Source organism: Cinclus cinclus, chromosome 15, assembly GCF_963662255.1.
Source record: "Cinclus cinclus chromosome 15, bCinCin1.1, whole genome shotgun sequence".
Taxonomy (NCBI): domain Eukaryota; kingdom Metazoa; phylum Chordata; class Aves; order Passeriformes; family Cinclidae; genus Cinclus; species Cinclus cinclus.
The window spans coordinates 12726233-12741944 of record NC_085060.1 but is presented as its reverse complement, the minus strand read 5'-3'; the positions used below and the strand labels follow the sequence as shown (position 1 = coordinate 12741944).

The following is a 15712-nucleotide window of genomic DNA, read 5'->3' as shown; positions in this document are numbered from 1 at the left end:
ATACACTGGGCTAACTCCCCAGGGATCTCAGAAAAGCACATTCACTTCATCATCTGATCACATTAAAAAAAAACAAACCAACAAACCAACAACTAAAACTGCCACAATGCATAAGAAAGAAATTAATGACATTCTGGATTATTAACACAGAGAAGAAACAGGCCTGAACTCCATCTGGTACTCAAAGGGTTTAGCCATGGATTATCCCATCAGGAAAGGCTATGAGCTGCAGACCACATGGCAACGGTTGTGAGCAGGAGGGAGGGACTGGGACAGTGCAGACCTGCCCTTTTCTGACCTTCAGGGGCCCAGGGAGCCGCAGCCAGCTCCTCGCAGACCGTTCCTGTCCCTGCCAGCTCTGCTGGTAACAAAATCATGTGCATTAAAACTACCACAACAGCAGCTGGGTGGAATAAATTATGCATGGCTACTTTCAACAGTGAGATGGCAGAGATTAGGTTTGGTGCCTGCCATCCCCTTTGCCAGAGAGACAGCAGGAAGCTTCAGCTGCCAAAATAACTGTTTTTGTGGGTACTAACACAAAATATTTCTGCCCTGCAATTATAGAGAAGGTCACCACAGAGGCTGCACAGCATCTTCCACAGTGACTTCTCCCATCAATGAAGGGCCATTGCTTGGAGAAACAAAGGGCTTTTCCCTTCTGCTACAGACCCCAGCCCCTTCCCCAAGAATTGCTATGGTGCAACAGCAGTGCAGGGACATGGTGGAATAGGGGTGCTCTTCTCACATTAACCACACCCAAGGGTGCATTGACATACCAAGGAGGTAGAAATAATAACAGTAAGGATCCTCATGAAACTCATTAAACAACCTTCCCACTAGTTTCTCCAGTGAAAAGCTGTTACATTGGACTGTGTTAATTAGTCAGGGCTTCAGCTTGCACATGGGATAAACTGTGTCCCTGATGTCCCACAGCCACTTCATTTCATCCCCTCCCCTGCCCCAGACACTTGGGCCAAGCATCCTCTCAATCCCCTGCATGTCCATGGGTCCCATGGTGCTGGCGAATGATGGCTCTATCGGGAGATTTCACCAAAGATGGAAGCAGGATTTTGCTTAGATGAGGTAGGAAAACCAGAAGCAAGGCCTCTTACTATCTCCTCCAGCTGAGTCCCCAAAGGTGCTAGCTCCCCTGTCATTTCCAGCACAGCCAGTGACACTTTCTTGTGGCAGCAGTGTATGAGTACTGCTGGCAAGTTCTTCCTGGCAGCCGCCCTCCCAGGTGCTTCCTGACATCTGCCTGGAGCTGCCATGTCATCTCTGGCTCTCAGCTGTCCTCTTTCTTGTTGACTACAGAGCTGTGCTCATAGGAGCCACGGCTTTCATAACTTTGCTCCACCTCTGGCTGCCAACACCTCTGGTGCAGGGAGACCTGGCTCTCCACCCAGCTTCTTTGCTGCTGGGAGGGACTAACTGAGAACCACAGGACAGTGCTTAAATCTGAGTCACTGCATAAACCTGTGGCTACACATTGGGCGCTAAGCAAAGAAAGCAGCAGATTGTGTTTTGGCCTCAGTCATAAATTTTCAGCGATGCACAGATTAAGAGTGATATGATTCATAGCAGTATTTTTTTAAACTAGTAGCATTCAAATTAAAAGAACATGTGGCATTTAGTACAGCTTTTCTCTTCTAATGTCACTTTTTAAGGGTAATTTGTTTAAACCTACAGTCTCTTGGAGAATTTCAGAGATCCTGAAAAGCTGAAGCTATTAGCAACTGTTTGATATGCGATGTGCAACTTCTGGATCTCTGCAGATTTAAATCAGAGGATCTGGATGTGCTTGGCAGCCTGACCTGGATATGCCCCAGACCTGAGCTCACTGGCAAGATCTTCAGGATAAATAGAAGCTCTTAGGAGCTATTTGGCATTAGAGACACAGTAAATACATGTCTGGAGGCTTAGCTCACACCATCCTTGATGAGGGCTGCAACTTTGGGTGCCAGACTTGGTACTGAATTGAGGCAAATGATTGGCACTGATGAACTTCTTGGGTGGTAATATCCACCTTGGAAAGCTGGAGTGTCAGCTTTTCTAACTGCTGCTGCAAGAGCTGTCATTTCTCATCCATCAGTGCCCACACGGGCAATCTTTGCTAGGAGAGAAACACCAACGTGCAATAATCTAAGTATGGTCCATGTGCAAGTCTTACAAGTGATAGTGCCGTGCACCAGCAAAACAGAGAAGGCATTTCCCAGTATAAATGCATCTCTCTGGGGCAGCCACTGTCTTAGCTCTTCTGCCACAGATCACATCCCCCATGCACATTCTCACACAGTGCCAGGAGAAGGCTGCCTACACATTTGAGAGACAAAAATTATTTTTCTCTTTTGCATAGAAGGGTTTACCTTAATTTCAGAGTAATTGGTAAAACAATATCTAAAATAATCCTGCACCAGAAACAACATTCCAAGAGCAACAACTCAGTATCAACAAGGGCAGAACAGTTGGAAGGTGATTACTGAATATCCCTAATTCCATCCCAGCTACAAAGGGCAGAAGACTCCAATCCCTACCAGCCCTACTTTGAAATTTGTATTCATGGGCAGCTTGTACTGACACAATCTGTCAGCAGATCTTCATGGTAGTTTCTGAAGTGAACGGGAAAAGAACAGACATCACATTTGTAACAGGATCATTGCAGTGTTCTTGCCACTCCCATTTCCCTCAGAAGACACTATCAAAAGGCAGATAAGCAATGCCAGGAACCATGATAGATTAAAATAAAACCTTCACCATAGCCTTTTGTTTCCAATCAAATTGCTTGGTAATGGTGTGGCCATGCAGCACTTGCAGACACCAGCAGCACTCTGTGCAGCAGCACAAAGACCATGGATGGATAAACTGCCTGGCCACCCTACCATACCCCCAAACACATTACTGCCCTAGGGCTTGTGTCCCTCCACGGGCCCCCCCTTTTCTACTCTTGCACTGCCTTTTATCACATTGAAAGGCTTCATTCTGACTCACTTCCTCTGAATCTCTCAAATTGCTGCTGTATCTGACCCTTGGAATTGTCAAGGGAAAGACAGACTGCCATTATCTGGGCCCAACTGTCTAATTTAAAAGGTAAGTTAATGATGGTACAGGTCCCCACTAATTACTAGGTACATCCATCTTGGAGTGGTTAATTCTTGGCAGATTTTCAAGAAACTCACTCTGAGGAGTATATACAGGTAGAGGGCCTGGCAAAAGAGCTGCCTTTATGCTTCAGTGGCAGGACCATCTCTTAAGTCTATACACACACTTTTAACACTCTTATCCTTTGCCTTTTCTTTATTTTCTCTTATTAACAGACTAAGGCAGCTTATTATTTCTGTCACTGATTTATGTTCATGCACATACACCCAAGTCCCTGCACATTCTGCATCCAGCAAAGCCTGAGAAAATGGGAGTTGTGCAGGATGCTTTCCTGGAGCAGGTGTCTTACATTAAGTTCAACTAAATAAATACAGGACGCATAATGAAATAAATGGCCCCAGAAGATAACAGTCAGCTTTTCACATAAACAGCACCTTCTCTTATTAAGGACCTGCCTTTTGCTCCAGCAGGAATTGCTTCATCAAAGTGAGACGAAGCAGTCCATGAATATTTCCACTCAGCAGCTGTGAGGTCCCTGAGAACCTTCAGATCACGGTTTAGCAGCATCTCAGTGCTGTATGGAGATACAGGAACTACAGTCCTCTTCCACCTGCCCAGCCCAGCCTGACAGCAAGGTCCATGCCTCCTGTCACCCCCGGGCGTTCTCCCAGCCTCCAGGATGAGCATGATCCTACCTGTGCCATCTTCTAGATGTCCAAAGTTACAGATCTGGCTGATATTGTGCACCCAGATCTGCATCTCCTCCTCAGTCTTGGCTACCAGATAGAAGGTGCGGTAGGTGGTTCTCACAATGAACACAAAGTTGTTCTGAAACTCCTTCTTGATGAAGTTGGGCCCTGAGTGCTTCAGCACTTCACATTCATTGAGGTCTATGATGCGGATGGGCTTTTTGGAGTGGTTGTTCCTGTAGTATTCCAGCACGTCCGGGTTCCCACTCATGCGGCCCCTGCGCAGCACGAACCAGCGCTTCCTCCAGGCCTGCAGGGGCACAAACAAGACCTTTAGTGCCAAACACTGACCACAGCAACAAACACACACAGAATCATCAGGGTTTGAAAAGACCCCTCAGCTCATTGAATCTAGTCATCAACCCAGCACTGCCAAACCCATCACTAAACCATGTCCCTAAACACCACATCTGTATGTTGAATCCACCAGTTCCCTGGGCAGCCTGTTCCAATGCTTTACCACCTTTCCAGTGAACAACTTCTTCCTAATGTCTAAACTAAAGCTCTCCTGAAACAAGCTGAGGCTGTTTCCTCTTGTCCTGTTGCTTGTTACCTGGGAGAAGAGCCCAACTCCCACCTGGCCATAATCTTATTTCAGGTAGTTCTAGACTAATAAAAGTCCTCACTCAGGCCTCTCTTCCCCAGGCTGAACAACCTGAGTCCCTTTAGCTGCTCCTCATAGGACTTGTGCTCCATGCTTATTTTCTTTCTGGTTTTACAGTTGTTTTGATAAGCTAGCCAAATTGTGATTTTTTTATTTGACGCACTTGCTATCAACTTGCATTGGAGTTAGGAAAACAGGCAAAGGGTTGTCCCTGGGAGGTCAAGATGAATATTCTCCCTTCCCCTCGCCCTGCCAATCAAAATGATCCAATACATCATCACCTCATCCATAGAAGAGAGAACACATTTTCCTTTGTAAAACAAAAATACCAGGAACTGCACATACCTGGAAACAAGTGCCTTTTGTCCAGCAAAGCCCAGGGCTCCAGATACCCTGTGCAGCTTCCCTCCTATGGTTTTCAGTGCTATTAAAAAGCTGTTAATGAGCTGCCAGTTACTTCTGAAAGCCTAGAAAAAACCCTAAGGGAGTGGTAGTGCTAAAAATTAAACAGAAAGCTTCAGCATCTTACAAAAGGACAATTATTTACACAGGCACTGTCAACCTAGAGCAAACCTGAAAAGCACGGATGTTTTCTGACCCTTATGACTGAAGGAACGGGTCCCATAGAGCATTAAACAAATGAAATGGCAGCATCAGATACAGCATCACTCTATAAAGCTACATCCCTGTTTCTGGGTGCAAAATAATAGACTCTCCCTTTTTCTTTTCTTTTTTTCCCAGCAGCTGTTTTTGTTCATCAACAGTATAAGCACTTCTGTGTTGGTTATATTTGTCACTAACACCAACTCTGAGAGCCAGAAGAAATCAATCCTGATCTCTGTCCCACAGAGAAAAGCCAAGACATTAGGACCTTCACCCTTGCCAAACTCCATAAAAACTGTTGCATACATCATGCCCAAACCAGCCAGGCCAGGGAGCAGCCAAAGTTAAGGCTGCAGCTGCCTCAGCTCTGATGGAAACCTGGAAAAGGTGCAGGGGCTCACATACTGCCCAGAGACCTCCAGCAGCTGCACAGACACTGACTGCTTTACCCACCTTCTTTTGAGTTAAAATTTCATTGAAAGAAACATCTGAACAAATATTACTACAATCTCCCAACTTGAATCTTACCTAAGAACTCTTTGCAAAAGGACTTTGTCACAATGATGTAAATCTGGGTGGTAGCTTGTGTTTGAGTTAAAAAAAAAAAATTAAAAAAAAAATCACACTTATTTTGTAAAGAGTGAATCTGTCAGTTTAAAGACAGACAACCATTAACTTTTAGGACAAAATAACAGAGTGCAGGTTGCTTTCAATAAGACATAAGAGTCCTTACTGGCACAGTTTAGGATAATCTAGGCACTACAGATTTTCCTGATGCTGAGTTCCCATAGACATGGTGGTAGTAAAAATGAGCAATAAAAAAAAAATCCACAATCATAATGACAGAAAAAAAGCATTTCTTTTTATACTCCAAATAAATTTTTTGGGGTTTTGCAGCACAGCCAGCTTTTCATAGTCTGTTAATATTCATGCAAAAATTTATCTAAAAAGTAAGTCTCTTCAGCCTGGGAGTACCTCAATCTATTTTGAAAACAAGTGATTCTTCAAATACAGAAAATGAAGTATCATGGAAAAAAGTCTTGCAAGGCTGAGCAAGCCTGTTTACAGGAGAGACTTACATACTAGGGCATTGCATCAGGAATAAACAGGAAGCAGAGATGAGGTGCAAAGTATACTGCACAAAGAAAAACTAAGCCTTGCCCCCACTTGACCTATTAGATTTGTTCTTTCTTGGAAGTAGTTAGAGATAACAGATTACTAACACATCTTAGACAAGCATAATTTTGTGGAAGCCAGGGAAAAGGAGAAACATACACAGGAAACAGAAACAAAAGAAAAATGTTTAATAAAAAAAGAACATTTTAGACTTGCCAGATACAAGATTGGAACACGGGCCAGCAGATACCTCATGAATAGTACCAAGAAGAGCCCAAATCTCTGTCACCTGCAATCCAAGTCCTGCACAGGCTCAATACACTCCCCACAGATGTATCAGGACAGAAAGGCTCCATCTCCTAACACACCCTCACCCCTAAACAACAAGAGAAATGTTTCAGAAGGTGTGAGACAAGAGCTGCTCCTTCACCTCCCAGAGAAGCAGACTGCTACGGCAGCAAGGTGACAACCTCATCAGCTTCACTGCAAAACTACTCCTCTTCCTCCCTTGCAGCTTAAATACACCTGGCTCTTTCTGATGGCAATCAGAAATCGCTTGCATCTGAGCAAGCTGAGGAGGGAGGGGATGGGGGACCAATTGTCTGCCTGGCATCCCAGCCATCAGCTGGAGAAAAGTGAAAGCTCAGGGTTACCTGCTGGTGGTTGCCTCAACACCCTGAGGCAGGACAGCCCAGTCAGTACCTGATTTCACATCCAAGCATTTTGATTTTCATTATTCTGAAGGAGCATGTAAGTTGCGTTTAGCACAACCTTTTGTGGAAAAGCCCATGATCTCTACAATTAGGAGGCAAAGGCTGGCTATGTGTTGTGAGGGGCTGTGGCTCTGTTGGTTTGGGTCTGTCTGTGAGGAGCTGTCTGCTAACCTGTTTCCCTGTGGATACAGAATTTGATCGGGTTTATTGATACAGAATTTGATCGGGTTTATCATCGGGCTGGTGCTGCAAGACTGGAGATGGAGAGGTGCCCAGTCAGAGCAGCTCGTGACAGGAGAGGAGAGCAGGGCTGAGTTTTTGAGAGAAAACACTGGCTATCATAGCTGGGCAGCTGTGAGAACAAGGCTGAGGGGAAACGGTGCCAGATAGCTGCCCAAATCTGCACTGCCCCTGGGAAGGGTGGGCCCCCAGCTCCATCTCCTGCAGGGTGGCCCTCAGCACCTTCTTTGGGCCCGTGGTGGGGCACATGCAGCCAGGCAGCCCCTGGCCAGCTGAAAAACAAGGAGATTTTTCTTGTGGGGGTTACACAGAGACTATAGAGCCATGCAGGAAAGGGGAGGGGGTGGAATGAGACAGAGGAACTGCCCTTTAGTGATATTACAAGCTCGAACAAGTCAACAGCTTGGCTGTCACTGTGCAGTGCCCCAAATATTAATGTGCTCTCAGCCTCATGAAGCCGCAAGGACCAAAGTAAATACCTGCCCATGCTGCCAACCCATTGCTGAGTGTGGAGCACGGGGCAGGGAGAGGCACTGAGGGATGGCAGCCCGAGCCAGCAGTCCAGGTGAATCAACATTTGCACACTCAGGTCTTCACAGACTTGTAAGCACTCAAGTCCTCTTGAAATCAGGTGCTGTGGCAGAGTGGCAGTGGCATGGGATGACACGGAGTCTGCTGGAACTGCCTGGTGAGCTCACCTGCTGCCTTGTGCCAGGGATGTTCTACATCTGACACCAAGAGTCATCTGAGGGAGCAAAACTAGCAGACACCGCCTCATCCAACACTGGGAAATGGGGAGTCAAGGGGAGCCAGCCCACTGCCCCAGCACCCAGTCTTGGTTGGACACAGGCAGGCCAGCACCAGGGAGGGTGCAAAAGGGTAGGAGGAGACGGGACCACCTCTTCTCTGGGTGCTTGCTCTTGACATTAGCTTCACTGTACCATCAAACTGCATCTGCATGCACTTCAACTCCCTGGGCTCCTTTTTCTGTCCTCCACTTTCTAAGGAAACAGTGGCGCCAGCTGCTGACATGACACAGTTACCTGTCTGGGTGGGGTTGAAGGACCCTCCTTTGCACATCCTCTCACATTTGACATATCCAGTCCCACCACTGTCTCCCCAGACTAATTTCCATTCTGAAACTTTCCCCTATATGTGCCTTTGCCCACAAAATGTTGGCTTCAAAACCCATTTTCTTATCCTACAATGCTGAGTGACAGTGCACAGGGTTTTTGAGCTACTTGTAGCATGCCTGCAAGTGGACTGGAGCAGGTTTGCAATTGCAAATACACAGGACTTGCCCTGTTCTGTGGCACAGGCAAAGCAAGGGTTGTGGTTCTGGCATAGCTTTCAGCAGGAGTCTCTTATCTCTGAGTCAAATACCCTCTCCTCATTTTCCTGGCATTTGCCTGCAGTCTGCTGTATACCTCCTTTCCCCAGGGTAAGGGGATGCAGCACACTGGGATCACTGGAAGCCCAGCAGTGACAAGTCCTGGCCAGATGAGTGATCATCAGCAGCTTTTATCTCTCACAGCCTCAGCAGCTCATACACCCTGGTGCAGAGAATGCTTGGCCCTTCATAGTCCCCATCCACAGAGCAGGGACTTGTGCCTCTCTCCAGTGCCCACCCCAGCCCCACAGCAGTGCATGGTGGGTTATACACAGCTGTACATGCTCGGAAGTTTCCTTTTTACCATTTACCAGAGAGCCCCTGTGAGCCCCTGCAGTGGCTTGAGGCCAGCAGGGACACTCAAGGAGGCAGCAGGCCAGAGTGGCTGGGCGGTGGTGAGGAGAGATTTATTTCAGCTGGTCAGAGCCAATAATATCTGCCAATATTTAGTCTAGAGCTGCACATGCTGCCAAATTTACAAGAGAATGTGGATCAATTTAAGGGTGAAAGACTGTGCTCCCATGGCTGACATGAAGTATTTACTTCAATAGTACTGATTCCTGGCATTCAGCTTAGGCTCCTCAATCACACTATGAAAAGGTTCTGTGTCCAGGCTATTACATCCAAACTATTACATTTATTTTGGGACCTCCTGAAATGATTATTTTCTTGATGAAGGAGTGATAAGATGATTAGAAGTTTGCATGTCCTCCAAAGCTATGTGGGCACTAGAGAGAAGGCTGTATCAGAGAAACACAACTACCATCAGACAAGAGCCAATATCTATCTAGAGCAATTTTCATCTGCCCTTTGTAAGTGAAACAGTTTGATGCCAAAAGAAAGAAAGAATTTGCAGCAGCATTGGTTGGCTGCCAGCACATTCCTTTGTGTAACACAAGCTATCAGTGTTTTCGTCTTGCTCGAATTTTTGACTTTGGGAATTCCAGAGTCACATATGAAAGAAAGAGGAACAGCTATTCTTCTGTTTCAGTAGGGTTTCTAAGAAGGAGGTTGCTCCTTCCACAATCTGACGTCTCTGTTTCTGCTGAGTGAGTGGTGTGAGGTTTAGAGGTCTGCTCTTACATGACAGCATTTGATCTACCTCTGATGTACAGTCAGACAAAACAAGCCTTGAGCAAACCTATTCTGAGCTGAAAAGCAGCTGGCTAGTGAAAAAGGCAGAATGAAAGCCAAAAAGATTTAGCCAAGGACCTTAATCACTTACCTTCTGCCTGAGGACCATGTTCTCATTTTTTTGTACAATATATCCAGCATTTGAGATCTAAATAATTTATTAGAGGACATACAAACTCAGTGAGTTAAATTGGCCTGAAATGTAATTTGCGCTGTGGGTTTTGATTTTTTTTCTGATTTTAACAGCAAAACACAAAACAACCAACAAACGTGAAATTCTTGACCAGCTATATTAATGCTTACAACTCCCCCATGAGGATAATCTTCATTTTACAGAATGCAGCAAAGGAGATAGCAGGGTGAAGCAGAAAGAAGGGTGGCCGTGTGCTGGTTTGTTGCCTGCCTGGTGGCCTTACTGTGCTATAGCTGTGACTATAGCACAGGACATGTATTGGTCCCCAGGTCTGCTGCAGGGGCTCTGGCACTCAAAGAAAGGTTTGAGAGCTCACTGATAGGGATGACTGCAAAAGGCTTGACTATTTGGAATTGTTCTTATCCCACAAAATCCTTTGGAGAGAGGAAAGCAGAAAATCCCACCAGAGAAGGGTTTGGCTTGGCTTCTCTGCCACAGCTGGTTGAGGGCTGGGAGCTTCAGTGCACAGTGCTCCTCCTGCCATGCACTGTGGGTCCGCAACTTAAGTCACCACCCTTGGGGCAAGAGAGCTAGCAGAGCTGCAGGATGATAGTCCCACAGGAGTGCCAGCACTTGAGACAAGTTTTCACAGCTTGTCTTCTTTAAAGAACAGTTTTTAAACTTATTCCTGTGGAAAAAAAGAAGTTAAGTAGAACTCTATGGCATTTCCTATAAAAAGCACAAAAGAGGAAGTTAAAATTCATATGTAGTCAGGTTTTTAAGTAGCTGATTCTAAGTCCACTAAGACCATGTATGTTAACAGAGGTTCCCTGCCTGCACAGAGCAGGAGGCATTGGGGCTGCAGAGCTCAGTCCCTTGCAAGAGGAATCTGGGCACCGGCAAGGAGTCAGGGCCAGCTCCTAGCAAACAACGTCCTCGTGTTCAAAGAGGATGTTGTTGGGAGCTCTTTGTGCCACTCTTTCCAGAGCAAAGGGCCAGTACCATGCAGCACGTGCTCCTCAGACTGTGAGGCCCTTGCAGAAGGGCTCACACCTTGGCAACCTGCAGTGCTTGGTCATAACAGTTGATTCACTCACAGAAATCAGATGAAAAAGCTGTCTTAAACCACCCAGCCTGTCCCCCAACTGAAGTCATGGTTTTTGCTGTTTCAGTTGTGGCTGTTGGTCTGTAGCACCTATCAGCTGTGGGTAATTAATCTCTCCCTGATGTGGCTGCATGTTTGTCCCTTCCAGTTTGTCCCTGCAGAGCACTCTGGGAGCAGATGAGATCACTGCCCATCACTTACTGGTTTAATGTTTCTCTTGTATTTTATCTCCCTTATTTTCCACTCAGATCTCACAAATGTCTTCAGCAGTGAGAGGCTGAAACTCATGGTTTATGACTGGGGAAGAAAAATCAATAAATACTCAATTTCAGAGAGGGGTACTTCTCCCTTAGGCCCTTCCTCTACCTCCACAGGCAAGTACTTCTATTTAATCTAGAGAACAGAATAAGATATTTTTTGCAGTGATTTTTCTCCCTTTGCTTGGGTACCTGGAAGTTGAGGGGCGTTCTCGATTGTGCTGGAAAGGCGTTTGCTTTCCCTTTCCCTGCCTGTTCATGCCCACTGCACCTCTGCTTTCTCAAGGCTAAGGCTCAGCTCTGGTGGGAAAACACTCTGAGCTAACCAGTGTTTCCATACAAAACAACTTTCCACACAGACTGACACAAATGGTCTGGCTCATCCTGTGCTAAGGGCTATCACACAACGAGTTCAGGACAGGCTACAGCCCAACAATGGATTTCTATTTGCTACTTTCTGACTGTGGTAGTTCCAGAATTACTCTAAATGAACCTTGTTTCAAGAAAGTCAGCATGAGCCCTCGCAGGAGATGTGATAGGTGCATAGTGCAAGGGGAAATACCTTCTTGCTTTCAAGGTGAAACAGTTATGTTAATTGATTAAAAGCACCAGTCAGAAAATTTCCAGCACTTTAAGTGCAATGAGAGCTTTGTGATAAAGCACCTTAGGGGACATCTTGTAGAAGCAGAGAGGTGTCCTTTGTTCCTGTTTCTTTACATGAAGAAATCTGTGGTTTGTGAAGAAAAGCTACTGGATTTGTGCAGGCATGGAGGGTCAAAGACTTAGAGACCCAAAAACTGGAGAATTGTAAATTCTTAAAATATTAGCATAAAATATGAAAACAAGTTCCAATGGTAAAATCAATAATGAATTCATTTTGCAGAGGGAGAAAGAAGCCAGACATTTGGATGAAGAAATATAATTTCACTCATGTGCCCTGTCCTTTAATAAGAGCAATAAAAACTGTGCTCCTCACAGTCATTTTGATGAAAGGTTTTCCCTGAGGACACTGGCAAGGTGGTACAGCATCCCTTTGCTCCTCATGCAGGTAAGAGTTGCTCACAGGACTCTGTGGGCTGAAGGGGAGCAGCAGGGCAGGCAGGACCTCACTGTCAACCCAACACTTTTCAGATCTCACTGCTACCAGGACTGGCTCTGGGCTGATAAAGTCTTGCCTGTGAAACACACAGCAGCAAAACACCCGAGATGTGGTGACAGGGTGGCAATCCATTTTCAGTGTATTTCTTTAACAGTGACATCCTGCAACAGGCATGGAGTCAATGACCTGCCCTCCCCACTGCCAGCACAGAGCCTCACACCTCTATTCTTCCTCCTATTTTGACAGCAGTGGTGTTGAAAGCTTGGTGCTTCCCTTGTAAGCAGCTGCCCAGCAAATATGTGCAGGCCACTTTGAGCTAATTTATAGAAAGTATAAGGATCAATCAATTTGAAATTAGTGCTGCCACCCCAGGGCAGAAGACCAGCTGCACCTCCCAGGGAGAGGCCTGTGGCCAAGAGGGATTTGTCAGGATCACCAAGGGACCAAGGGCCAGCTGACAAACCTGACAACACCCGTGGGGCACCAGGAAAAGACACAGTTGGTATTAATAAAAAATGAAGTAACTCCCCAGCTGCACTTGGCTGTGGTTCATTGGGACTAACAAGATGGTAAAGATGATCTCACTCGCTTTCAGGAAACAACTGGAATTTTTGTGACTCAGCATCAATGTAAAGCTGTGCCCAAAGTGATCTGGATGTAAAATCAGGCAAAGGAGAAGAAAGCCAGCTGTGGATATCTGCACAGGTCTGGGAACAGCCTTGGACCCAGGATGGCCACCTGACCTTGCCTAGGCAGGCAGGTGGACCCTGTCCCATCTGTATCCCTGCATGCTGCAGCCTGTGATGCCAGGTAGGGGATACCTAAGTATTGGGGCATCAGGGCTGGACTTGACTCATGTCATGAGCACCCTCATGAGCAGCCTCATACCTTCTGTTTAATTTTGTCTTCCTTTTTCACTTTCAGTGGGGATGTAAAATAGGTCACAGCTCAGAGCAGAGTTCCCAGCAGCAGAAGACAGCACTGCAGTGATTATTGCCATTCAAGGACCTCCTCCCACCCAGAGCCCTCCACTCCTCCAGGACAATTTTCCTTCCCAAGTGCAGGCATTGTGAAACAGTAATTCCTGTAAGCTGCCCCTCAAATGACACCTTCTGACTGCTGCTACAATTTTGCAAGCATTTAAGTTCCCTGACAGTGAAGACTTACAGGCAGGACTCTTTACACGAGGATGTTTACAGCCTCACCTGCTAGCCAAGAGTTTTAGTTCCATATTCCCTCAGAGCATGTTTATATGTAACATTTAAAATGACATTGTTATCATCCTGAACTCAGCTTAAGTTTCTGGAGTGCTTTTTTCACCTTTGAATCCTAAAGCACTTGACAACTGGTGCATCGTGGTTACAGCCTCCATATGTTGTGATTTGCTCATCTGTCACAGGATACACCTGCCTCTGAAGTTATACTGCGTTCCTGATAATTGGGCTGCTTCTCTACACACCCACAGGGATGCACTCCCACCTGTGTGTTTGGCTTCAGCCAATCTGCACTGACACTTTTGCATCTTGAAACCCTTTTTCAGCTGTATAAGGTGGCAGAGGTTGATGGATAGAGAACTGCTGGTCTGGCTTGGTGCCACTCCTTTAGTCAGTTAAAAAACAAAATTTGTATTTCTCATGATGCAGAATTGGGCTTTTTACAGAAACAAGTTGAAAACAGAGAGAAAGAAGAAACTTAATACATTGGCACAGGTTTTCCTGGATTTAACCATTAACTTTGTTTTCTGTAAGTGGAAAAAATGCTGCTGGAGCTTTAAGTTGTCTGATAGGAATTCCTACTTCTACATAAAAAGTACTTGTGTAAAATGGTCTGGAAACTCTTAAGATCCCCCTGACTTGTTCACGATAAATTCTTTAATACTAACTTCAGTAATAGGACATATTCTTGAACAGAGGTAAATTTTGATTTCTTAGAATGGCTTTAGTCAAAATACATTATACAGTATTAAAGGATTTTTGGAAGACTCTGCACAGATCTTTGAGATCTTAATGAAAAATAGGTTGCTCCCAGGTTGTCTAAGAAACAACAGTTCTGAAATACAAATTCTGAATATAAGCATATGCTGAATAACCGAATCTAGCTAAGTCACAGGAGTCTTCAGGCTTTTTTGGAAACAAGTATAGGAAAATGTGTATACCAAAAGGACTGAAGTTTGGACAAATTTTGAGGAAATTTGCTAAACTAATAGCTTTCATGGAAGGACTCCAAACCTGCTCTGCTAAGGAAAGGAGTAGGGGCTTATCCCCTTTCTTGTCACTTGCAAGCACAATGTGAATACAGATGTGCAAAGCAGTTAAGGACTAGAAAAAAACTGCCTGGAGATTGCGTCCTGCCTCAAGCTATCAGAAGTCCCTCTCCCTCTGTTTTACTTGGAACTCGCAGTTTTCTCAGTATTCTTTACACAAACAGAGCAAATTTTGCTGTTTCACCTAGTTAACTGAACATGTGGTGTGAGGTCAGCAACAGTCACCAGCCTATCTACAACTGTCTGTGCTCACATGATGCTGCAGCTCCAGCATAAACAGGAAATTGGGCAAAGTGACTCTTTTAGTAGGGGACCACACCACCACCTTTTTTAAAAAAGTGTTCAACAACACGCTGTCAGACCTAATGAGGAAAAGCAGAGTGGCCAGCAGGAGCAGAATAAAAGCTGCAAATGTTTAGGCTGTAGCACTTTTGCCTGATCATAATAATGAGGTTCAAGAAATGCCCCCATGTTCAGTGTCCTGCTCAGCTGATCTGGGTGCACATGGAGTAAAGAGCTGTATCTTCCATATCCCCTTTGGGCCAAACCTGGGCTGTTCTTTTTTACATCCTTATTGACTTCACGGCTACACGCCGCAAAGACTTTGACCTTTTCACTTCGTTTCGCTCCTAAAATTGCCTGGGGAAAGGAAGTGTGCGGGATGCAGGCAGAAAAACAGGGAGGAGGTGCACATGTGTGGGAGGACTTGCCATAGAGAACAGGTCACTTTTGTTGAAAATAAGTATCAACCTTTCTGCACATATGGACAAAGATAGAAAAATGGGAATTGGTCCAATCTCACAGCAGCTATATAGTATCCAGATGAGCTCTGGTTTTTGGCATGTGGAGGGGGGCACTGATTTAATTGCATGCTCCAAGGTATACAGACTCAGACATCTCCTCTGGGATCTATGTATTGGCTTGAAATCAGTCCCGTGGGAACCACCCGGCCTTTGTGGTGACATTTCAACTCCACTGATGTAAATGGCAAAGCTCCTATGTGCTCTGAGGGGGCCAGGTCCTCCTCTTGACAGGAAGACTTGAGAAATTCAAAGATTCCCAAAAATGGAAACATGATATGAAAAACTTATCTGAATAAAGGAAATCTGCCTCTGGACTTATGAGGAGCATTTCTCCCAAACACATCAGAAGGCTACCTCTCCTTTCATGGGTCTAGCCTGGGTTTTGTGGGTTGCACACAGGC

General features: G+C 45.5%; 1 protein-coding gene across 2 annotated transcripts in view; it reads right to left on the bottom strand.

Annotated features, from left to right (window-relative positions):
- The window catches only part of GAB3 (GRB2 associated binding protein 3), a 65475-nt gene that overhangs the window by 16890 nt on the left and 32873 nt on the right, over positions 1 to 15712 (bottom strand). For both annotated transcript variants that reach the window (XM_062503158.1, XM_062503159.1), the window contains exon 2: positions 3798 to 4101. In XM_062503158.1, the coding sequence (XP_062359142.1) occupies positions 3798 to 4101 (304 nt within the window). The remainder of the gene's footprint in view (positions 1 to 3797; positions 4102 to 15712) is intronic.